At 45.1% G+C, this 26504-nt stretch overlaps 1 protein-coding gene across 1 annotated transcript in view; it reads right to left on the bottom strand.

Moving 5' to 3' along the window:
- Window positions 1-20027, bottom strand: part of AMD1 (adenosylmethionine decarboxylase 1) — a 29049-nt gene extending 9022 nt beyond the window's left edge. Inside the window, exons 1-2 of the mRNA XM_049771213.1 lie at window positions 19508-20027; window positions 374-460 (exon numbers count right to left, since the gene is read on the bottom strand). Of these exons, the coding sequence (XP_049627170.1) occupies window positions 374-460; window positions 19508-19626 (206 nt within the window). The 5' untranslated portion in view covers window positions 19627-20027. The remainder of the gene's footprint in view (window positions 1-373; window positions 461-19507) is intronic.
- Between the last annotated feature and the right edge of the window lie 6477 nt (window positions 20028-26504).

Raw genomic sequence — 26504 nt, 5'->3', positions numbered from 1 at the left:
CTGGTTTGGGTGGACCATATGGGACGCCGGGGGATCGAACCGCAGTCCTTCCTTGGCTAGCGCTTACCTCTAGCGCCATCTCACCGGCCCCCGAATAAATTACTTTCTTTAGCTTAGTCTAAGAATGCATGATATAATATTCAATTTAAATGTTCATTACCCAATTATAAGATTTTCCTGGCTGAATTAGTGCAGGAGGTCAGACACTTATATTGCATACAATCAACAACCTTGGTTTGCTCCCTGGACCACAAATGGTTCCTCAAGAACCACCAGAAGTGATACCTAAGCACAGGGGGCAAGACCCCAAAATGCCCCTCCCCCAAAATAACCCACCAAATCCATTAGCTAAAAATACTTTAACAAGTCTTACCTGAGTACATAAGCTTCCTGCTTGTCAGTTTTTGTCACACTTATGATTGAACATTGCACATCCTTCAAAAGTATGTCCCACTCGGATCTATTATTTAATAGTGATAACAAGTGATTAATTGATAACAATACTTTGCCTACTCTCAAAAAAAAAAAAAAGCCCTAAAGTCTAGTTTTCTTTCTTTCTTTTTGGTTTTTGGGCCACACCCGGTGGTGCTCAGGGGTTACTGCTGGCTGTCTGCTCAGAAATAGCTCCTGGCAGCACGGGGGACCATATGGGACACCGGGATTCGAACCAACCACGTTTGGTTCTGGAACGCCTGCTTGCAAGGCAACGCCATGCTATCTCTCCAGGCCCAAGCCTAGTTTTTAAGACTACATTCCTGGAAACACAGCTAACTTTAATGTTAAAAAGGCAGCCTTCCGGGGGCCAGAGAGAGAGCATGGGTAGGGCATTTGCCTTTCATGCAGAAAGATGGTGGTTTGAATTCCGGCCATCCCATATGGAACCCCGAGCCTGCCAGGAGCAATTTCTGAGCGTAGAGCCAGAAGTAACCCCTGAGCACTGCTGGGTGTGACCTCCCCCCAAAAAGTCAGCCTTCCAAGGATAACACCAAGAATTGGGAACCCCAGTGATGCTGTCCAGGAATCTCTCCTGTCTTGATCAATGACTCAATTTAAGTTCCAGATACACTACAGTCTGATAATCAATGTGTGTAACCACACCTCAGTGATCCTTAGAATACAATTATAACCAAACCCCAGATCATTGGAATATCAAATTGAAAAGGGGGGGGGGAATAGTAAACTAAAACAGTAAATTATACATATAATTAAGTAAAATTATATTTTACTTCAACAACAAAGAAAGTAAATACAAATTAAAGATTAGAGTGCTCAACTGAATTGAGGACATACTCTGTACTTGGAGGTCCTTGATACCACATGGCTACCCATTGAGAACCAAGTCAGGTGTGCCAGTTCTAAAGTGGCAGTTTAGAAATGTTCTCCCCTTAAATCTTTTTCATTAAAAACTGTGATTTGGGCCCGGAGAGATAGCACAGCGGTGTTTGCCTTGCAAACAGCCGATCCAGGACCAAAGGTGGTTGGTTCGAATCCCGGTGTCCCATATGGTCCCCTGTGCCTGCCAGGAGCTATTTCTGAGCAGACAGCCAGGAGTAACCCCTGAGCATCGCCGGGTGTGACCCAAAAACCAAAAACAAAAAAACAAAAAAACAAAACTGTGATTTAAAAAATTATTAGTAGATGAGTCTTAGGCAATACAATATTCTAACACCACCTCCACCTCCAGTGTTAACTTTCCTCCACCAGAGTTCTCACACTCTTGTTACCCCACTCCCACCCATCCCCCAGCACATTTCTTTTTTTTTCTTTTGGTTTTTGGGTCACACCCGGGCGTTGCTCAGGGGTTACTCCTGGCTGTCTGCTCAGAAATAGCTCCTGGCAGGGACGGGGGACCATACGGGACACTGGGATTCAAACCAACCACCGTTGGTCCAGGATTGGCTGCTTGCAAGGAAAACACCGCTGTGCTATCTCTCCGGGCCCCCCCCCCCCCAGCACATTTCAAAGTTTGGCAGTTGTCTAGGTCTCATGGTAAATGTTATTTTATCTGTTCTTTGGATATAGAACGATATCACTCATCCACTCTTCAACTCCAGTCACATTTTTTCAAGTAAATTTCATCCTATGCTTCACACAAAAATCTTTCTCAACCAACAGAAAATCAGCAGTACAGACAATAATAAAATGAAGTCAATGAACACAACTAAATAATACAGCCTAAATAAGATCTAAGAAACTGTATGCTGACTAAAATACTACATAAAATATTTCAGGGAGCACTAAGCACTGCTGGGTGTGGTGCAAAAGACAAGTTTTAGGGGACAAAAAGCGCTTGCCTTGAAACAGGAGAAACAGATTGGTCCCTGACTAGAGCCAGGAGTGAAGCAAGCCCCAAACCAAACCAAACCAAACCAAACCAAAGTAATTTCAACCTCGTGTTTTTCACCTTTATGCTTGGTTCAGATTATTACTGTGGCTATCCCCCTCCAGACTCGTTCTCGCTTAACAGCTCTGATCCCAGTATTCATTTTTTAAAAATTTGAAAAGCGGGGCCAGCGATAGTACAGTGGGTAGGGCACTTTCCTTGCATGAGGCTGACCGGCATTTGATCCCCAGCAACCCATGTTCCCCTGACCCTGCCAAGAGTTATTTCTGAATATAGTCAGGCTTAACCTCCCTCCGGCCCACTCAGCTGCCAGGTGTGGCCTCAAAACCAAAACAAATAAATACTGTATTAGATCCTGTATTATATCTATAAAACCAAAATCTCAAAAATTTATAATCTAGAATACATGATTCGTCCTCAATTTGCCATAATAGTTCTCGTAGTTAGAGAACAAGTGTTTGAAAAGATAAACTTAAAGTGGCATATAACTCTACTAACCTATATCCCCTCGCCCAAAATCCAGTTTATTTTAATCAACACAAATAAAACGCAGTTATTGTATCACAAATATCCTGGACTTTCTCTGTTAAAACTACCTTTTCTTTTTAAAATGTGTTAATGCATAATTCTGGTTGAGAATTTATTTGGCGCTCAGGCACTCAGTCTGCTCAGGGGAAGACTGGTTGAGAATGTTAACATCTGTATTTTGAGTATAGCATGTTGACAGTCACACTTTACAGAGCTGCTAAGAATTTTCCCTCTTGTGAAGTAATTAATGATTGCACCCTAAACTTTTTGTTGTTGTGATTTTAAATATTACTTTAATTCTATGGTACATAATGGTATTTCTAAGCAGGCAATTATACCACTTTTGTCCTAAGTATGGTCTCAGTTGAGTTAGAAAGCTTTTACCTTGGTAAAAGCAGATCTGCAGATAGTACTATTCAAAGCCTCAGATACACTAAGGTCAGGATCCACACAAGTATTGCTCATACTAATTGTTGTGAGGTTAACTTTTTAATACTCTTTCTCCACAACAATTTCTTACTTGAGAGGGAGCTGGGGGTGGTGGTGATGGGAAGTTCTTGGTCCTTTTATGTATACAAAGCCAAGGCTGTCTAGTCTCTACAGTCCATCAAGCTGTGATTTACTCCCTCTGGTATCAGAAGGACAGGTAAAAAGAGCAACAATTCTACAGCTTTTCTTTTTCTTTGTTGTGACGCCAGGCTTGAACCCATGGTCTCATAATAAATCAATAATAAATAAAGCACGAAAAGTGCTTTATTAACTACATTTCGCACACCCTGCTTTCTCATCAGTGAACTCAACTCCTCTTATCAGTATCTCCAAGGGCCAGAGGAATAGCAGAGCAGGGAGGGCATTAGCCAGGCATCTCCTATGATCCCCAGCCTGCCAGGAGTAATTTCTGAGAGTGAGCACCCTCCCAACCCTGTGAATTTCAATCATAATACTGGCTTCGTGAGCCCTGCATATTGGTTTTAATAAACTAAAAAAAAAAAAAAAAAACCACCCAGAAACAAAACAAGGATTTCCCCAGTATCTGACCTATTGCCACGCCACCACACACCATTCTTCTTTGCAGCCCAGGAAGAATCTCTCTTGGGAGCGTTTGTCTGCACTTTGTATGCAATTCTGCAAGTTTTGGAAACCTTTGAGTCGTCCCCAGAAAATACCAAAGGAAAAAAAACAAAACTGGTGTCACATGGTTTTAATAGTACTGGAGTTCTGGTTTCCTTTTCCAACCCACCTAACATTTATTTTTCAGAATTCTAAGGCGCTCCATGCATTCCTGTTTTTGTGCCTTCAATCTTTTTTTTTTTTGTTGGGGGTGGGGCACACCCGGTGGTACTCAGGGGTTACTCCTGGCTCTCTGCTCAGAAATCGCTCCTGGCAGGCATGGGGGACCATATGGGATGCAGGGATTTGAACCAACATAGGTCCTGGTTAGCTGCTTGCAAGGCAAACACCCTACTGCTGTACTATCTCTATCTCTCCAGGCCCTGCCTATTTAATCTTGATGGAAACAAAGTTAATGTACCGGGCGTATAAGACGACTTTTGAAACAAAAAAAAAGTCAACCGAAAATCGGGGTTGTCTTATACACCGAGTATATCCCGAAAAATGTTTTTTTTTTTTTTTTTTTTTGGTTTTTGGGCCACACCCGGTGACGCTCAGGGGTTACTCCTGGCTATGCGCTCAGAAGTCGCTCCTGGCTTGGGGGACCATATGGGACGCTGGGGGATCGAACCGCGGTCCGTCTCCTAGGCTAGCGCAGGTAAGTTTTAATATGCCGCAAATTGTTTGAATATTGCCACAAAACGAATTTTCCAACTCGATCCTGCACCAATCACTGCAAGGCTGCTCGGACTACCTCTCTAACTCAGCCAATCCAAGCAGGCTTTTTATGCATGCAAATTAGACAATGTTCTGAACCGGAATCTACACTGTAAAAACGTGCTCAGATTGGCCAGAGTGAGAGGAAGTCTATTACAGTAGAACCTCTGAACCTTTGCTTGTTGTGACTGGCTCACTGTGGTACATGAGCACAGGAACATTCTGTCTGATACAGCGAATACAGGCCTAAACCTATGTTTTAACTGCAAAATTAGGGGGTTGTCTTAAACGCTGGAAAGTACATTCTTCTAAAGGGGGTACTATTAATGCATCCTTTAAAGAGTGATGATGGGGTTAGAGAGATAGTACAGTGGTAGGGTATTGGCTTGCACACAGTTGAACCAGGAAGAACCTGGGTTTGATTCCCGACATTCAACATGGTACCCTGAACCTGCCAGGCAATTTCTGAGCCCAGAGCCAGGAGCAACCCCTGAGTGCCACAGGGTGTGGCCAAAAAACTAAAAAGAAAGGAAAAAGTGATGAAGCCCAGTGTAACAGTAATTGGATTGGGACTCCAATTGTTGTTATGGTCAACTCCCAATATAAAAGAAGCCTGGCAGTTAGAGGAGGGGGCCAAAGGTCTGCGGTTTCAAGGTAGCGACAAGGAAATGATCCACGAGCAGTCGTAGAAGTCAGGAGACATTAAGCTTTTATTAATAATATGCGCTAGGCTAACCTTTTAAGCAGCCCCTTAAGCTGCCCTGCTTTTATAATCCTCACTCTGCTATCTCCAAGATGCCAACCTCCGCTGAGGCTTCTTGCTGAATCTCCTCTCCAACTTTTCTCCAACCCTCAGGCAACCCCTTTGTTACCTTCCATAGACCTCTCCCAGATGTGGGAGGGTCTAACAGAAAGCATCTAAAAACTATGTGCGTCTTATAAGCGAAAAATACTGTACTTTGGGGAGGAGGGCGGGCAGACATCTGGCTTCCGGTTTTCTCCTTGATTCTGGAGACCAGCTCTTGCCAGGTATGGGGTTTGGGGAGGCCCCATACCGGAGCCCTTCTCCCTAGCCTGGGGAGTGCTAGGAGGCTTGGTAGGACCCCAGATGTCCTTGTCTTTTTCCCTTGACTCCAGGCCTTCCGAGTGCCAGCTCAGATGGCCAAAAGTGGGTTCAGGTGGACTCTTAGTGGTCCTCAGGCTTCCCCCCTACCTCTCCCTACACTAATGGAAATGCGCTTTGGGAGGAGGGCAGGCTGTTCTAGCACTGGTTTATGTTGGGACAGTCACTGGAATTTTTTTCTCCTTGTTTTCCTATTGATAGTATTGTATGCATATATGTTATATATTCATAACATCCATCTTGTATTGTGACCTTGATACTGCCCTACAAAGCTCATTTCTAATATTTTACTGCCTCAGTCCCAACCCTTATTTCCCCCCATCTTCCCATGTAGGTGCAGCTCATGACATGAAGCTCACCACATAGAATGATAAGTGCAGTTAGAGAAATAACTACACTGAAAACTAACATAACAATGTGAATGAATGAGGGAAAAAGAAAGCCTGTCTCGAGTACAGGTGTGGGTGGGGTGGGGAGTAGATAGATCTGGGAAATTGGTGGTAGGAATCCTGCACTGGTGAAGGGGGGTGTTCTTTACATGACTGTAATCATACAACTACAATTATATTTGTAATCACGGTGTTATATATAAAAAAAGAAAAAGAAAAATACTGTACTTTGGGGCCCGAAAGCACAGTGGTAGGGCATTTGCCTGGCAAGCAGCCGATGTAGAATGTACAGCAGTTCGAATCCCAGCAACCCATAGGGTCCCCCATGCCTGCCATGAGTGACTTCTGAGCACAAAGCCATTAGTAATCCTGAGCACTGCCGGGTGTGACCCCAAATCCAATCCCCCCCCCCAAATATGGTACTTTGCGAGTAATAGCTTTACAAGCAGTCACATATAGTCCTGAGTCCACCAGAACTGAGCAGAGAACCAGAACTAGACTCTCTCCACATACACCCCAAAACACACTGAAGACTGAGAAATATCGTGTTGTAGCAGACAGGGGTCCTAGTAATGAGGCTGTTTTTTGTTTTTGTGTTTTTTTGTTTTTGGGTCACACCCAGCTGTGCTCAAGAGTTACTCCTGGCTCCTTGCTCAGAAATCGTTGTGCTCTCACTCCTGCCCTGGAGTGGTATTTCTGAACAGTGATGCTGAGCATATTGTTGGCTGGAAAAGTTAAGAAAACAGAATTCTGGGGCCGGGCGGTGGCGCTGGAGGTAAGGTGCCTGCCTTACAAGCGCTAGCCAAGGAACGGACAGCGGTTCGATCCCCCAGCGTCCCATATGGTTCCCCCAAGCCAGGGGCGATTTCTGAGCACATAGCCAGGAGTAACCCCTGAGCGTCAAACGGGTGTGGCCCAAAAACCAAAAAAAAAAAAAAAAAAAAAAAAAAAAAAAGAAAACAGAATTCTGATTTTCATTTATCATCTATCCTGTGGAAGCAGGCTTTAGCCACATTCAACTTCAGAATATCCAGGGATCGGGCCCGGAGAGATAGCACAGTGGCGTTTGCCCTGCAAGCAGCCGATCCAGGACCAATCCCGGTGTCCCATATGGTCCCCCGTGCCTGCCAGGAGCTATTTCTGAGCAGACAGCCAGGAGTAACTCCTGAGCACCGCTGGGTGTGCCCCTCCCCCCCAAAAAAAGAATATCCAGGGATCACTCAAGGTGATACTACCAATCCAATCTGACAAGAAAGTACTGAGGGACATCTGACAATATGGTCTAAGGATGATGTGACGGAATGCTGGGAATAAAATGCCCAGCTCCAATCCCATCCCTCTTAATTTTAGGGGGGGGGGGGAAAGACCCACATCCAAGCAGTGCTGGAGAACTACAAGATGCCAGATAGATGGAATCATAAACCAGGGAACGTGAAAGCAAAAAATGTGCTCCAGCACCTTTGAGCCTTCTGGTCCCTAGACCACCCTCCCTTGCATGTTTACTTAGAGTCATGGTGCAGTTGATGCCTGCAATTTTGCACTTAAAAGACATCTAGGTGAGGATCTGAAGAGATAGATGTTACAGATAAATGGCCCAGTGGTCAGGGCACCTCCCTTGGTGACTTGGGTTTGATTCTTAACATACTGTCCCTAAATCCAACCAGATATGATTCCTGAGAACAGAGTCAGGAGTAAGCCCTGAGCACTGCCTCCTGAGGTACACAACAAAACAAAAGGTAAATATGGCTCTATGCACACCTTATAGGCATGCCAGCTCAGTGTTTTACCACCACCTGGAAAGAACCACCCAAAAACTAAAACCCCAGCAGTTAATTTGATCTCTAATAGACCAAATCTTAAAAGTAAAATAGTGCTATCAAACAACTTGTAATTTATAAAAATTTATAAAAATAAAATAACCCCTCTTCAAACTATAGATGTGATAATCTAGTGATTTCAGAACCGGCACTGTACTTGGTAGTCTTGGTTGCCCCTCTGCTCTCAGCACTGCCAAGAGTGATCTCAGAGATCACCACCCACCATCCCTCCTTTTCAATTAAAGTACCTCCAAGGTCAAAATCTGAAATTACAGCCTGTTCAGTAAGGGAGATTTATCAAAGGTGTGTGGCCTCGCATGCTAGAGTTCTAGATTTGATCCTTGGTATTGCATGATTGTGAAGGGGATGGAGTTTGGTACAAAAATATCAGCAAAGAGATAGTACCAGAGAAATAGCACTGCAGTAGGGCATTTGCCTGGCATGCGGCAGACCCAGGACAGACCTGCAGTTCCCCACATCCCATATGGTCCCTCGAGCCTGACAGGATCCTAAGTGCAGAAACAGGAGTAACCTCTGAGCAATGCCGGGTTCGGCCCAAAGGTAAAACAAACAAAAAAACCCCAAAAATATCAGCAAATGTTCAATCTCCCACATGTCTTGCAAGCGGCTGGCCCAGGATGTGTCAATTCCAGGTGTCCCATATGGTCCCCTAAGCAAGGAAATTTCTGAGAGCAGTAGCCAGGGGTCACCAGGTGTGAGCATCACCGGGCATGACGCCAAAACAAAACAAAACAATAAACAGTGTATATGGAAGAAGAATAGGTTAGATACCTGATTAGCAAGGTGGAAGTAAAGTACTCCCCCACCACCAATTAAGGTGTGCCACTCCCTCCACAAAATTCAGGAATAAAAATACAACAAAACTCCAAGCAAAGCCAAGGCTGACCAAAAGTTAAATTCTGAGGACTTCTTAGATATCCAAAGAATTAAGGCTTTTGTCCTGTTTTGGTTCAAAGAAGTCAACCTACAATAACTGCTTATCATAGCATTAAAATTCCCATCTTGGCTAGAAAGACTGTAAAGGGGGTAATGAACTTGCCTCATCTGCAGCAAACTGGGTTAAATCCTTGGAGCTATATATGGTTACCCAAACACCACCCAGAATAATTCCTGAGAGCATAAAGCCAGGAATAATCCTAAACACCACTGGGTATAAGACCGGAGCACTGTAGGATGTGGCCCAAAAGCAAATTTTATCCAAAATTTTTAAGTCACAATGAACACAATTATTGCTATGTCCACTTTATTATTTTTGGGAAGCCACACCTTGCAATGCTCAGGACTGTATGGTATGCTGGGGATCTCAGCCATGTGCAAAGCAAGTGCCCTATCCACTATACCATCTCTCTGGTCTCGAAGTCCTGTTAGCTTCACATGCCATAATACCACTCCAAGAAACAGAGCAGGGGTCACTGCAGGAAATAAACCAAGCTTGAAAAAAGAGAGACAGCCCCAGGGTGGGGGTAAAAGGCCTTTGGGCCAGTCCAGCCCAGGTAGGCTTTAGAAGATTAGAATAAGCTGGAAGCAGGAAAATTTTGGCTGAAACAAATACAAAAATGCCAGAGATATCTTTGTTTTTGGTGAAAACAAGTTGCAAGTTGTAAAACAATACCCTATTGTTGTTTTCAATGTGTACTTCTTAAAAAGAGGGTGGTTTGGGGTCTGGGAAAAGAAATAGCTCAGGGCCAGTGTACGCAGGGAGGCTCACTTAAGTCCCTAGGTGTGGCCTCTAAAATAGAATAAAAAAAAGATAGATAGCTTTCAACATTTCTTAAACTTTTCTGAGGAATGTAATGAGAAGCTGAATTCAATTTGAAACATCTACACTAAAACACTAAAAGGTAGGGCTGGAGAGATAGCATGGAGATAGGGCGCTTGCCTTTCATGCAGGTCATTGGTTCGAATCCCGCATCCCATATGGTCCCCTGTGCCTGCCAGGGGCGATTTCTGAGCATGGAGCCAGGAGTTACCCCTCAGCACTGTGACCCAAAAACCAAAACCAAAACCGAAAACAAAAACCACTAAAAGATTTTTTTTGTTTAGTTTTTTTTTTGTGTGGTTTTTGGGTCACACCCGGCGGTGCTCAGGGGTTATTCCTGGCTCCATGCTCAGAAATTGCTCCTGGCAGGCATGGGGGACCATATGGGACGCCGGGATTCGAACCGATGACCTTCTGCATGAATGGCAAATGCCTTACCTCCATGCTATCTCTCCGGCCCCTAAAACATTTTTTTTTGGCACTTTGGCAACAACCTGTAAATTCCTTCAATGTAAATTCCAGATACTATAAGACAGGACAATAATGTAGCCTTGGCATGAGTTCCAGGAAAATTAATGCTGAGGTATGACTTACTGTCTTTTCAAGTGCCCCAATTATGTAACAAAAATTAAATTGTCACTTATAAAACTGAAATAACAGAACATTAGTAGAGATGTCTTTCAACATTATCTGGAGTGATAGATCAGCAGGTAAACTGCTTGCCTTGCAAGCTGCTGACATAGGTTCAATTCCAGCATCCATATGGTCTCCTGAACACCACCGGAGTGATTGAGTCAAAAATAATCAAGGTCTGCTGAGTGTAATTCCAAAAAAAAAAAGAAAAGTAACTTATTTTTCCCATAACTTGATATTAATACTTTGTTTCCCATGATTTTTATTTATTCTCAAATCTGCAATTTTGGAAAAACTAAGTCAATTTAATCCTAAAAGACAAACTATCTTTCTCTTTACTCTTATTTCAATATTTAGGTAGAGGGCACTTAAGGCTCAGGGACCATACCTGGTTTGGGCACACAAAGAATCTACTGAGTATTTAAGCTCCCTGAAACTTATATTCCAGGGGCTGGCTGGATGGCGCAGCAATAGGGCTTTTGCCTTGTATGTAGCTGATCTAGGATGAACGGCTCCCATATAGTTCCCCAAGCCAAGAGCAATGTCTGAGCAGAGTCAGGAGTAACCCAGGAGGTCACCGGGTGTGGCCCAACCCCCCCTCCCAAATTTATTTTTCAGATTGCCATTTCTAGTAAGAGGCTTTTGTAATCCTCAAGGGTTATTCCTGGTTCTGTGCTCAGAAATCGCTCCTGGCAGGCCTGTCTTAACCTTGTTTTTACATGTGATTCTGAAATGCAAAATAAAGAGAAAAACTGCAGTTAAGATATCATCTTCTCAGGCCCAGAGAGATAGCACAACGGCCCTTGCAAGCAGCTGATCCAGGACCAAAGGTGGTTGGTTCGAATCCCGGTGTCCCATATGGTCCCCCTGTGCCTGCCCAGAGCTATTTCTGAGCAGACAGCCAGGAGTCACCCCTGAGCACCGCCGGGTGTGGCCCAAAACACAAAAACAAAACAAAACAAAAATATCATCTTTTCTTTTTATCATTTAAATTTTAAATGCTTTATGTCATTTTAGATTATTTGTTCTCATTTCTCCATAATACTGACAACCATCATTTTTGTTTGGGGCTATAATGGGCAGCATTCAGGTTACTTCTGGCCTTCTGTGTGCAAGGCACCCTACCCACTGTACTATTGCACCATCCATTTTCTTCTTTTTAAAATCTGGGTGGTAATCCAATGGTACTCAGGGATTGCTTCTTAGCTCTTTGAGGGGGATCCTTGTAAGGATCTGGAGCCGGGAAATATGCAATCATTCACTTTGGTTTTTTTTTTTAGTTTGCTGTTTGCAGCCCTATCTGCAGTGCTCTGGGTTATTTCCAGAAGTGACCAGGAGACTTTTATGTGCAGGTTTGTGTTCCAGCCTTTTGAGCTATCTCTGGCCCTGTGATACAAGTTGATACTGATTTCTATGGTATGCTTTTGCTTTCCTCTAGATTAGAAGGAAGCCCTTGTTCTCTTAAGGTTCTCTTAAGGTTGTGAGTAGGGCGTTTGCTGACCCGGGACTCACACGGGTTCGATTCCCAGCATCCCATATGGTCCCCTGGGCCTGTCATGAGTGGCTGCCCCCAAATTAAAAAATATACCAAGAGGGGCTGAAGCAATAGCACAGCAGTCTGGTGTTTGCCTTGAACGTGGCCAACCCGGGACCCACCTGAGTTCAATTCCCGGCATCCCATATGGTCCCCCAAGCCTGTCAGGAGTATTATGTGAGCTCCGCCACGTGTGGCCCAAAAACCAAAAAAAAAAAAAAAAAAAAAAAAAAAGTTGGATTATTTGGAGCAACTGAAGCTTTCACACTCAATAAAAGTACATCCTGGGACTTATTAATTCTACACTCCTAGGAATAGAACAAAAACAAAAATATGAGTATATTGTTCACACACCCATAAAAACCACCCTATCTACAGTATTGGGACCAGGGAGATAAGATATCAAGTCACATGTCCATAGCAATATTAGCTAACTGGAAATTATTCAAATTCTTATAATACAGTAAACAAAACATAGCATATTAACTCAACTCAAACTATACTGATGATTCTCATAGGCTCTAGCACATTCCGGCCATAGCCACATTATGGGGGTCGGGGTGGAGCAACAAAGGCTTTCATAAATGCAGATCTCGAGGAGCGCCTGGGATCAAAATCATGCAAGGGCGGGTTCAGTGATGTTCAGGGATAGGCTCAGAGATAATTCATATTAAGTGCTGGGTTTTGAACTGTGGAGGCAGTATGCAAGCCACTGCACTATTGTTATTATTCCCCCCCCCCCCCCCATTTTGGTTTGGAGTCACAAAGGGTTACTCTGGCTCTTGGAAGGCTTGGGGGACCATATGGGATTGCAGGGAATCGAACACAGATCTGTCCCACCACCCCCCTTTTTTGGTTTTTGGCCCATACCTGGTGATGCTCAGGGGACCATATGGGACACCAGGATGGAACCCAGGTCTATCCTGGGTCAGCTGTGTACAAATGTACTACTGCTGTGCTATTGCTCTGGCCCCCTATCCTTTTTTAAAGTCTTGCACATATACCCCCTTTTGCTGATACCACTAACAGTTGCAACAAATACTTCCAAAATGGCTGTTTTTGTAACCTTATCCCCAAATTCTTATTGCCAATGCTTTTAGGGGCCACACCAGGCTGTTCTAGGGATTGCTGGATGTCATGTGATGTTTGGGGTTGGAAATCAAAGCCTTCCACAGGTGCAAATGCAAGTCATGTGCTCTAATGCTTAAACTATATCCCTAGTTCGCAATTACATCATCTAAATCCCTGTATCGTACCGAACATTTTCACACCTAGAAAAACAAAACTGCATTTCTCAAATTCTATATTTGATAGTTTCTCATTTTGATAATGTGTGTAAAGAATTAAGGGGCACAAAGCTCTGATATTATAGTCCAGATGTGAATGGCCTCGTTAACAATTTGGGGAAGAGAGAAAGGCTTGCATAAGTAACAAAATTACTCTTGGGTTAGGGGGCCAGAGTGGATAGCAAAGTGGGTAAAGGCGTTTGCCTGGCAGTTTGCAGACCAGGGCAGAGCCCTGACATTTCCTAAGTCCCCAGCACAATGCCAGGAGTAATTTCTGAGTGCAGAGCCTTGTAGCTGCGAATACATGTCAATTAAATTATTTATATTCCTATTGGCACCAGAATTCAGCCATATAAAGTGAGATTACTTTAAAAATTACTATTCACAACAAAATACCCAAAACATGCGCCTACTTATTATGTTACAGATCTTCAAGCTCCTGAGGCCGGAGAGATAACATGGAAGTAAGGCTGGCCTTGCATGCTGAAGGACAGTGGCTCAAATCCTGGCATCCCATATGGTCCCCTGAGCCTGCCAGGAGCAATTTCTGAGTGTAGAGCCAGGAGTAACCCCTGAGCCCTGCCGGATATGGCCCAATAACAAAAAAAAAACAACAAAGCAGATCTTCAAGTTCTTATTTTTATTTGGAGACTTCCTGGCTGTGCTTTAACTCATGGTGTAACTATGACATTAGCAGCCTGAGCACATCCTCAGCCTCATCGACCTGCCTTCCACTTTAGTAATGAGGACTGGCCAAGGAGCTCACACATACAGTGCATATGGTCTACACTACTGAGCTATAACCCTTAATTTTACTCTAGTTTGGGGTCTCACCATGTAGTAGTCAAGGGATACTTCTGGTTCTGAATTTAGGAGTAACCTCCTGATGATGCTCTTGCTAGTCCTTTACACTTTACCTTGGCCTAATATTTGCAACTAATTGTCCTGGAATAAAAAACTAGACATTAATTTTTACCTAATTAGGAAATAAGTGCACACCACCATCCTGCCAAGCAGATCAGTGGTTGCTTGTAAATGTGAGTAAAGTAGATTACAGAGCATAAGGGACCTTCCTGGAGGGCTCGTTGGAAGAGAAGTATACTGCCTCTGGTGTTCATTTTTAATAGCTATGTCATTTTTTGGGGGGTCACACCCATTGATGCTCAGGGGCCACTCCTGGCTTGGAGGACCATATGGGATGACAGGGGATTGAACCACGGTTGGTCCTAGGCTAGCACCTGCAAGGCAGACAGACGCCTTAGCCACTGCTCTGGCCCAATTTTGTTTTATTTTTGCTTTGGTTTCCTAGTCCCCATCCAGAAATGCTCATGCTCAGGGCTTACTTACTCTTGGCTCTGCACTCAGGGATTAACTGTTGCCAGTGCTGGGAGACCATATGGAATGCTGGGAATGGAATCCAGGTCCACTGCATACAAGACTGATACTCTGGTAGCATTCACTCAGGCAGTCTTAGAATGGACAATTATTAGTTGCAAGTATAAGTTTATTTCTTTTTTATTACTGAAAAGTATTCTGTTAAGCACATCTCAGTTTATACATCAGCTCTCTTCAGAATACATATTTCATGTTCTCCCAGGTAGAGGCTGGATCATATAATATATATATACTGAATAAAAAACAATGAAAAAAAAGACAATCTTACTTTTTATATTGCAGTAACATATTTCTCCTATTGACTTTGATTAAATATTTATTTTAATTATTTTCTTTCCTTTTTGGGGACACACTGGGTGAAGCTCAGGGGTTACTCCTGGCTATGTGCTTAGAAATCGCTTCTGGCTCAGGAGATGTATGGGACACCGGGATAGAACCGAGGTCCTTCCTGGGTCAGCCTCGCACAAGGCAAGCACCCTACCGCTGTGCTACAGCTCCAGCCCCAAATATTTTAAATAAAAGAAACTGTCAAACCCAAGGCCGGAAAGATAGCACAGCCGTAGGGCGTTTGCCTTAGATGCAGAAGGACAGTGGTTCCAATCCCAGCATCCCATATGGTCCTCCAAGCCTGCCAGGAGCGATTTTTGAGCGTAGAGCCAGGAGTAATCCCTGAGTGCTGCTGCATGTGACCCCCCCCCAAAAAAAAAAAAAAAAAACACAAAAGAAACTGTCAAACCCAAGAGACAGTGCATGGGGGGTGGGAGTTTAAAGGAATTTACCTATCATCCTGCAGAGGGAGGTACCAGCATTGCTTACCTGAGCAATGGTATCAGCCAGGGATAACTCTGGAGTAGGTAACTCTAGGGCTAGAGCCAAAGAAAAGTGTTTTCAACCTATCAGGACTTCATATCAATTATGTTATACCAAAATAAGCTGGGAGATGCCCTTCCCCTTTACTAAAATTAATTTTTTTTTTTGTGGTTTTTGGGTCACACCCGGCAGTGCTCAGGGGTTATTCCTGGCTCCATGCTCAGAAATTGCTCCTGGCAGGCACGGGAGACCATATGGGACGCCGGGATTCGAACCGATGACCTTCTGCATGAAAGGCAAATGCCTTACCTCCATGCTATCTCTCCGGCCCCTAAAATTAATTTTTTAAATTTTGTTTTGCCACACTCCTGACATGCTCAGAAATCACTCCTGGCTTGGGGAACCATATGGGACACTGGGGGATTGAACTGTGGTCCGTCCTGGGTTGCCACATGCAAGGCAAATGCCCTACCGCTTGTGCCACGACTTAAGCCCCTAAAATTCTTTCTTTTTTTTTGCTTTTTGGGCCACACCCAGTGATGCTCAGGTATTACCCCTGGCTTTGTGCTCAGAAATCACTCCTGGTTTGGGGGCCCATATGGGATGTCGGGTATGGTCTCTGTACTAAGTTAGCGCATGCTAGGCAGATGCCCTACTGCTTACACCACCCTTCCCTAAAATTATTTCTTTTTTTTGTTTTGTTTTGTTTTGTTTTTTTTTTGGGCCACACCCGTTTGACGCTCAGGGGTTACTCCTGGCTATGTGCTCAGAAATCGCCCCTGGCTTGGGGGGACCATATGGGATGCCGGGGGATTGAACCGTGGTCCTGATCCTTGGCTAGCGCTTGCAAGGCAGACACCTTACCTCCAGCGCCACCTACCCGGCCCCTAAAATTATTTCTTTTTTTTTTTTTTTTTTTTTTTTTGGTTTTTGGGCCACACCCGGTAACGCTCAGGGGTTACTCCTGGCTATGTGCTCAGAAGTTGCTCCTGGCTCGGGGGACCATATGGGACACCATATGGGACACCGGGGGATCGAACCGCGGTCCGTCCAAGGCTAGCGCAGGCAAGGCAGGCACCTTACCTTTAGCGCCACCACCCGGCCCCTAAAATTATTTCTTGAGCCAAGAGTTCAATGGGTTTAATGCACTCTGTCCCACCATTCTCTTGGGAAGGGGGTGTGGAGAAAAAAAAATTCAGTCAGTGTCTGACCTCTTCGGAAAATAATCAACTAAAAACAAAACCGTGACAAAGTTTTAAGTGAAAAGGTAAAATGAAACAAGCCAAAATTCCCCTCATGGCTCTATCTATTCCTCTTTTGGACTACAATTTGGTGTATTTCTTTTCCATTGTGGTTACCTGAAAGGGGAAAGAAAAAAAGTGACCCAGAGCAAAACCAAAAATGTTATCATCTAATTTATACAGTAGTTACTATGTGTCAGACATATTCGCCACTTACTCCTCAATTACTCCAGGAGATAGTACTCTCTATCTCCATTTCAAGAGTTGAGGAAACTGCATCACATGCTGTTTGAATTCAAACCTAGATGTTTCAAAGGCAGTTTTATTTTGTTCTAGATGACTGACAAGGTCAAGGTATTTCAAGGTATTTGCATATAGGGTACAGAGACCTTCCTCAATAGAGTCCAGTGAGAGGCTACAAAGGGATTACACCAAGAATCTCTCCTGACAATAAATACTCAAGGAGTGAAGATCGAACCTGGGTGATTTATGTGCAAGACAAGTATCCACACTGCTGGATTATAGTTTTCCAGTGATTTAACATCCACAATTTTCAGGTTTTTTTTAAAAACCCTCAGATCTGTGTGACAGATCAATGAAAAATAATCAGCTCAGTAATGAACTCAGTTGAAAACAAACTTTCAGGAGCCAGAGAGATAGCACAGCGGTAAGGCGTTTGCCTTGCACGTAGCTGACCCAGGACAGACCTGGGTTAGGGTTAGGCATCCCATATGGTCTTCCAAGGTTGGCAGGAGTGTTTTCTGAGCACAGAGCCAGGCATAAACCCCGAGCATCGCCGGGTGTGCCCCCCCCAAAAACAACCAAAAAATAACAACAAACTTTCAGTTGTTACTTGCTCTGCCAACGGCAATGATAAAGTATATTCCGTTGGTTAACTTTTGAATCACATGGGAGTAGCAACACTGTTTCATCCAGAATGAAGTACAAACGAAACATGCTCTCAAATATTTTTCTTAAAAGTTAGTTGGGGTTTTGGCCAGAGTAATAAAATAGCATTGCGGTAGGGTATTTGCCTTGCACGCTGTCGACAAGGGTTCGATCCCGGACATCCCAGATGGTCTCCCAAGCCCACCAAGAGCGATTTCTGAGCAGAGCCAGGAGTAATCCCTGAACACTGCTGGATGTGCCCCCCCCCCAAAGTTAGTTGGGGCCGACGATGTGGTCCATAAAGTACTAGTCACCGGTCCTGTGTTAGGGATTGGGTTCAGCTCCAGCTCCAGGGAAGCAAGCTGCCTTTAAGTCCCCCTCCCATCTTGACCTTTACTCAGACATCTAAAATGAAGCCCTACTTAAACTCGCAATTCTGTCCAAGAACTAAAAGGAAAAAAATACTCTCAGAATAGCTTTTGTTGTAGTTGAGGTCACTCCTGGAGTGCCCTTGATCGGATCCCGGACCCTTGGCACTGTAGAACAGCAAGCACTTAATTAAGCCCGTTGTGCCATCTCTCCAGAACCCAATTAAGAAAGTCTTTTTTTTTTCCTTTCAAAGCAAACTCGGAAACATTTCATGTGTCAGAGCGAAACAATTTGTTATTCACTTAATAAGACAGTCCCTAAGTCATGAGTTCTTCCGTGCCAAGATCTTCCAATCTAGATAACGCGATTACAATCGTTGCACCAAAGGCGTATTATTAGCGACACGGGAGAGGTGGAGAGGCTGTCTTCCTCTCCCATTCGAAATGGAGGAACGAGTAGACTACGCTTCCCCATTTTTTATTTTCCTGCAAGTACAGCTTCCTAGGACCTAGCGATCGCGACGCTGGCGCTGGGCTGGCGTGGAGGGGCTACCGCTGGGCATGCATTCGGTGTCCCACCGAGGCTGCGGACAAAAAAAAAAATACCAAAACGCTGTGATGTTGGTGAACGGGTGCTGGGCTACATAGAACCCTTCCAGGGCCTAGGCAGAAGGTCCCCGCGCGCGGGCACGCACGTGTCCGCCTGGGTCGCCTGGGCCGGCTGCTGGGCTGCTTTTTGTCGGGGCCGGCAGCGCGGGGAGCGCGAGCGCGGCCCAGCATTCCTGAGACGCCCATTGGCCCGCGCCCAGGCCAGGCTCCTCGCCGAGGCCCGGAAGCTCATTGGCCGGGGCCGGCCCCGCGGGAGAGGGAGAGAGAAGGATAGAGAGAGCCGCGCCGAGCAGGCCCCGCTCCCTGCGCCAGCGCCAGCGCCTGGGCTCGGGCTCCCGGGCCACTCATTGCGCATCCGAGGCCCCGCTCCCTGAGCCCCGCGCCGAGGCCTGGAGGACTGGACTGGAGCCGAGCGGTGCGACGGGTCACGCCCTCAAGGTCAAGGGACGACTCGGGAGCAGGTGGCCGCCGTGCAACGGGGCTGCGGTGCTGCCAGAACCGACCCGAACCAGCCCGGCCCCGCTGCACCCGACGCCGCTCCGGAGCACGCCTGACTGTGCCACTAAGCACGCCGGGCCGCGCCGGGCCACACCTGCCGGCGGGCACACACACACAGACGCGGGGGCCCCCCGCCACGCACCCACCGTCGTCCTCGAGCCCGCCAACCGTCGGGACGGCGTGCAACGAGCCGCGGGGCCCGGGCGGCGCCGCTCTCGCCGGGCCGCGGGGCCGTGACGTTACCTGATCGAGCACGCGGCGCCGCTCCGCGCCTCCGCTCCCTTCCCCCCGGCCAGCGCCCCGGCAACGCGGGGCCGGGCCCGACGGACGGGGCGCCTCGGCGGGGCTCCCCTCGTCTCGCCTCGCCCCGAACGCAGCCGGCCAGGCGCCCGCCCAGCCAGGCAGACATCCACCCGGGGCGGCGAGCGAGCACCCACCTGGGGATGGTGCGCAGATCCCCAGAGCCTTGGCTGGCGCTGGCCGCGTCGGCGGGCTGCCTGGAGAACCAGACCTCCAGCAGCTTCTCGGTGCCTTCGAAAAAATGTGCAGCTTCCATCACCGTGCGACGAGCGAACGAACCGACAACCACAGAAAATCAACTAAAATTAAATCTTTTTCTCCTTGTCCTCGCTCTCTCTCTCTCTCTCTCCCGCCGCCGCCGCTGCGGATTGTTCCAGCTGTGTGAACTAATAAAAAAAAGTTCAGGTTCCTTTTTTTTTTTAATTCTTTTTGGCTATAATTTTATATTAACTTTTTTTTTGTAAAAAAAAAAAAAGGACTCATAAAATTTTTTCCCCGGCTATTTTTCTTTTTCCTTTTCCCGTTGAGTGTGTTCGTGAGCGAAAAGTTGAAAACAAACGAGTCTGTTGGGAAAGAGGCAAGAGATAAGAGTCCCAGTCTCTTGGAGTCCGCGGGTTCCCCGTTGAAGAGAGCAAGAGCGAGCGCTAGCTAATGTCGCCGGCCATACTGTGGAAGCGAGGGCGCAGCGCGAACGCCGGCTTTATATACTCCGGCTGCCCATCCCGGCGGGACCGGAAGTGACGTAGGGTTCAGCCTCCGCTGCTCATTGGCCCGCCGGCCCGTCGCTCAGCCGCCGCTGCCTGGCCGCGGGGTCGGCTTGGGCTGGGAGCGCGGGGAACTCCCGCCGCCGCGCTGCGGCTTAGGAGTTCGCGGTCGCTCGGTCGCTTGCCTCGTGCCCCTGGGCGGGAGACGGTGCTGGGTGTTTTCCCGCCGCTTCCCAGAAATTGGGGCCGGATGCCCAATTAGCAGGATCCTATTGAGGGGAAGCTTTGCAACGCCGCGTGCAGTCCCCGCACTGGGCTGGGTCCTGCGGAGGGTTTGGCGGGGCTGGAGGCCGCTGCTGGGCTGGCCGGCCTGCTGGCGCTTTGCATTCTGTGCAGTCACCGACCGCGCTGGGCGAGCTGCTCGGCCGTGCAAACCACGCCGGGAATGAAAAGCTCCGCATTTGTGTCCGGGACGCACAGCTCTCGTCCAGGCGCTTTTTTTCTTTTTTTAAATTCTTCTCACGCCTAGGCTGATGTGGGAATGAACGCAGTGGGCGTTCGACCCGACTACACAATAGCCAGAAGCGTCTCTCGATTCCAAAAAGGAAAAAGAGACAGAGAAAAGCAACGTGGCGCCCAGCATCGGAGGCTCCAGCTCTCCCTACTGTGCTTCCCACCATGTGGCTCGCCCGAGCCTGAAACTTGCTGGAGCACTCTCTCACTACCGGCTCCCGGGAAGCCGCATAATTCCATGCTCCCTTTCTTAGATCAACTAGTGGGAATTTGTTCTGGAAATATTCTTCTTGGTAGAGACCAGATTCATCATGAAAAATGGATCACATGGTTCTCTGCTTTTTTCTTAAGCGATAACTAGTTGAAGTATAGGTTCCCCCACTCCCTCTACGGTATGACATCTGGTGCCCAAGAGACGTCCACATGGAAATTAAGTAATAATCCAAAAGAATCATTAATGCAATACTTCAGTTAGCAACGTCCAATGTGAAATATTGGTCGAGACCTAATAGAACCGCAGGTGGCAAAACTAGTTAAATGACAACTTTCCCCCAAAGACAGGGGATTGGGTGGTTAGAGAAAGACTTTCTTTTCCTTAACCAAAATATCATTCTTTAACCAAAAGATCTTTTCCATAACCCTAAGATCATCTACCTGTTAGAAATTTACTGGGGAAAGAAAACACGGTTTGAGTTTTCACTCTAAATACCGCCAAGGGAATAACAATTTTACAAGAAGGTGGATTTGTTCCCTTTTCTCTATAAAACCTATTGAAAGAAGCCATGTTCTGTTGTGGGTACATAATACGGAGGTTCTGCAAAGATTTTAAAAGCATCGAACTCAAACAGGGTTGGAACAAAAGGTAACAATTGTTGCTTATTTTATTATAATAATAATTAAAATAATGTGGTGGTTACTCTCGGGATAGAGATAAAAGAACTATGTGTTTTACAAGCTCTTCAATTATTTGATGCCTGCTTATTGAAGAATCTACTAAACCATCTCAAACTCTAATTGTGGTATAAACATAATTTGGCTTATAATTGCTCATAATTAGTTGCTTTTCAACTACTATTATGCTTTTTCCCAATGTAATTTAAGTTAGTACCAAAGTGCCAAGTATGGTTGGCAAAGTAAATCCTTGTTAATTTCATAGAGGATAAATGAAATATTGTCTAACAAAACTCATTCTTTATAAAAATACATTCTTTAAATTTCTTTAATATATGTTTAAATTTTTTATTTTATTAAAGCATGTGACTTTCAAAGTTATTTATAGTTGGTGGTTTTGAAGGGGGGGCCAGCGCTCAGGGGTTATTCCTGGCTCTGCTCTCAGAAATCACTCCTGGCAGGCTCAGGGGACCATATGGGATGCCCGGGGTCAAACACAGTCTGCTGCATGCAAGGCAAACGCCCTACCCACTGTGCGATTGCTCCAGCCCCCATAGCTGGGTTTTAGATATAAGAATATTCTGGGGGCCAGAGAGATAGCATGGAAGTAGACCTTTGCCTTGCATGCAGAACGATGGTGTGAATCCCAGCATGCCATATAGTCACCAGAGCCTGCCAGGAGTGATTCCTGAGCGTAGAGCCAGAAGGCCAGGAGTAACCCCTCTGCGCTGCCGGGTGTGACCCAAAAACGAAAAAATAAATAAATAAAAAGAATATTGACACAAGGGGCCAGAGTGGTGGCGCTAGAGGCAAGGCATCTGCCTTACCTCACGATGTCCCATATGGTTCCCTCCACCCCCAAGCCAGGAGCAATTTCTGAGTGAATAGCCAGGAGTAACCCCTGAGCGTCAACGGATGTTGCCAAAACAAAACAAAACAACAACAAAAAAGAATATTCTGGCACAGATATCACCACTTTCCACAGTGTTCCCAGGTTTCCTCTCTTATTTCCAACACAATCTGAACTCGATTATTTTTCTTAAGCATCCCTAGTATCTTGAAACTCATAATCATTGAATTGTACTCAATCAATTAATTTTAAATACTTCACTTAAGTATATATTTTTATTCCTTTTTAACCATCCCATTTCTGGTAGTGATCATTTTTCCCACTTTGCTTCTTGAACATTTTGCACTTTGCACATAAAGGATTACTTAAAGAACTTAGTAGATTCGTAGACCTTTCTGATTTACCTCTGATTTTACATATAAACTCCCCACTTGACCCTACCTCCTAGCTATTTCAGTCTCCAAATGGGTATTCATATCTTAAATATAATGGCAGTTCTCAAGGCCCATAGCTTGTCAAAGCATTTGTTAAATGCACTAGACTTCTAGAGCAATAGCACAGTAGTAGGGCGTTTGCCTTGCACATGGCCAACCTGGGACAAGCTGGGATTCCATCCTGGCTTACCAGATGGTCCCCCGAACCTGCCAGGAGTGATTTCTGAGCACAGTGCAGAGCCAGGAGTAACCGTTGAGCACCACTGAGTGTGGTTGACTCAAATAATGATGTCAGGGCTAAAGATGGAGCTCTATGGGCTGAGCATATGCTTTATTTGTGGGAGGCCCAGCTTCTATTCCCTGGAATAGCCCTGAACATCACTGTCAGGTGTGGTCCCAAAGCAAAACAATAATGGTGCCAACTCTCATTTTACTCAATCATTCAATAGCTTGTGATAGAATTAATTACACCTTCTGAAAAATCATTCACAGGTTTTGGGTACACCTTTCAGGAGATGTTCCCAGTAATTGGGGGACCATGTGGTGCTGGGAATCCATTCAGGGTCTCACACATGCTAGGCAAGTGTTTTACCACTGAGCCACGTACTCCATTAAAAACATTTGTTTTAATATTAAATTATCCTATGGTTTCCATCTTACTTGAAATAGATATTTCTGCCTCTGGAGCCAGAGATAAAGTGGTTAAGGTGCTTGCCTTGCACATAGTTGATCCAGCTTCAGTTCCTGGAACGCTGTATGGTCCTTTGATCCCTGCCTGAGTGCAGAACTAGAAGTAAGTCCTGAACACTCCTGGATGAGATCTCAAAACAAACAAAAAAATTCCTTCTTTCTAAATTTGTCCTTTGGACGGGGATATGGTGCAATGGCAAAGTTTATTCTTTGTATGCATGAGATCTTGTTTTGATTCCTGTGTATCAAAAATCTCATTTAAGGAGGTAGAGTGATAGTATAGTAGGGGTTAAGGCACTTGCTTTGTAGGAAACCGACTCAATTTAATGCCCCTTACCACTTATTATCCCCAAAGTACTACCAAGAGTGACCTTTGAACACTGCAGGTTTTAAAAAAAAAGTCTGCCAAAGGAACAAAAACTCACTTTCCATCTTTTTCTTCTTTTCTTTCTCGTCATATGATGTGTGGTTGACTTTGTTTATTTCTCACTATGTAGTCTCATAAGACTTTCAAAATCAAATAATTCCTGGCCAAGAAACAAAACAAAATCATTCCATTCCCCAGTGGATTCAGATGAAAACGGATGATAAAATCAGATGCTATTCCAAGGGGGTTACATTACAGAAAAGACAGCTGGACTCACAGAGGAGATGGTATACACACTTACTTTTTTTTATCTAGCTAGATAGCATCTTGCTAGCATCTTGCTAGAACATTATGAAACATCACACTGATTTGGAAATATTTGCTTATTATTTTTATCTTTGTTTGCTTCTACACTAATATATTGGCTCAGTGATAAATATGTGAGTATTGTTTATAAAATTATATTGATTGGTAAAAAAAATTATATTGATTGGAACCAGAGCAATAGCACAGCAGGTAGGGCCTTTGATTTGCATGCAGCTTTTTCAGGTTGGATCCTCAGCATCCCATATGGTGCCATAAGCCTACCAGGAGTCATTTCTGAGTGCCATCAAGTATGGCCCCAAAACAAAAAAACAAAACTGATTAATGGGGCTGCAGAACTAGCTCAAAGAACTAATGTATATGTTTGCATGTGGGATGTCTTGATTGGATCTCCACCACCACGTCAATTGGTCCTTTGGACCCTGCCCAGAGAAGCCCTTGAGGACTGACAAGTGTGGTCCCAAAACAAAATCATGTGAACTCAAAATTCTGTATCCGATCATAAGACCATAGCACGTCTAATGGTTACGCACTTCTTTTGCATCAGCCATTCTGACCTTTCTCCTTTTAGGCCCTTTTTATAGTCTAAATACTCTTTTATGTTCCTTTTCTTATGACATGCCCCTTCTTGTTATTTAGGTTTCAGTTTAAATAGTTCCTCTTTAAGAGGTCACTTATAATAATAATAGGCATAAGGAAAACTATAACATAGATTCCAACTATGGTAACTAGAAGATTAAAACTGATTTCTCTCAGTAAATGGGTGGTTTTATTTGTTGTTGTTTGGAGACTTAAAAAAAAGTTAGTTATGGGGCCAGAGAGATAGCACAGCGATGTTTGCCTTGCAAGCAACTGATCCAGGACCTAAGGTGGTTGGTTCAAATCCCGGCATCCCACATGGTCCCCCGTGCCTGCCAGGAGCTATTTCTGAGCAGACAGCCAGGAGAAACCCCTGAGCACCGACGGGTGTGGCCCAAAAACAAAAACAAAAAAAACAAACAAAAAATTAGTTATGAGCTGGAGTGGTAGCAGTAGAGAGTTTTTGCCTTGCATGTGGCTGACCCAAGATTAGATCTCCCGCATCCAAACCTGCCAGAAGTGATCCCTGAGTGAAGAGCCAGGAGTAACCCCTGAGCACCACTGGGTGTGGCCCCAAAACAAAAAAGAAACTGGAGAAACAGATGTTTCTGCCAACTGGGACACTGATGAAAATTAACTCTAGAAAAATGAGAACAATCAGGGGTCCTCAAACTTTTTTGTGTGTGTGTGTGGTTTTTTTTGGGTCACACCCGGCAGTGCTCAGGGGTTATTCCTGGCTCCAGGCTCAGAAATTGCTCCTGGCAGGCACGGGGGACCATATGGGGCGCAGGGATTCGAACCGATGACCTCCTGCATGAAAGGCAAACGCCTTACCTCCATGCTATCTCTCCGGCCCCGGTCCTCAAACTTTTTAAACAGGGGGCCAGTTTACTGTCCCTCAGACCATTGGAGGGTCTGACTATAGTAAAAACAAATCTTATGAACGAATTCTTATGCACACTGCATATATCTTATTTTGCAATGAAGAAACAAAACAGATACAAATACAATATGTGGCCCGCAGGCCATAGTTTGAGGACCACTGGATGATGAATCTGACTTTGAAGCATTTTAAATAGATATTGTTATCGGTAATTTTATTTCGGTATTGTGTTTATACCAGTTTATGTTGACAATAAATTATTTTTATCATGGCCGCACGTGTTCAACAACATTTTTTTGTCAATTACAATGCTTGGTGTGAATTTTATTTTTGTTTTTTTTTGTTTGTTTGTTTTTGGGTGACACCCGGCAGCTCAGAAATTGCTCCTGGCAGGCTCGGGGGACCATATGGGATGCCGGGATTCGAACCACCGACCTTCTGCATGCAAGGCAAATGCCTTACCTCCATGCTATCTCTCCGGCCCCAAAACAAAATTTTATACTGATTTTTAATAGAAAATTAGGGGTGCACGTTATACATGGGTGTGTGTTATACTCAAATAAATACGGTATTTATGATTTCTTAACAGAACCTACTTTGAAAAACTAACCTTACATTAAAGTTCCTTCAAGTTCTATTTCCCACATTTGGGGGGGGGGTTAGGTCATACCCGGCAGTGCTCAGGGGTTACTCCTGGCTTTATGCTCAGAAATCGCTCCTGGCAGGCTTGGGGGAACCATATGATATGCCGGGATTCGAACCATTGACCTTCTGCATGGAAGATCAAATGCCTTACCTCCATGCTGTCTTTCCGGTCCCCATTTTTTAATGTTATTAAATTTTTGTTTTCACTTCAGTGGCCAAGGGGATAATACAGGGATGAAGACTCTTGCCTTCAT

Source organism: Suncus etruscus, chromosome 4 (assembly GCF_024139225.1).
Source record: "Suncus etruscus isolate mSunEtr1 chromosome 4, mSunEtr1.pri.cur, whole genome shotgun sequence".
NCBI lineage: Eukaryota > Metazoa > Chordata > Mammalia > Eulipotyphla > Soricidae > Suncus > Suncus etruscus.
The sequence above is the reverse complement of the archived record's forward strand: the minus strand, read 5'-3'. Positions and strand labels throughout refer to the sequence as shown.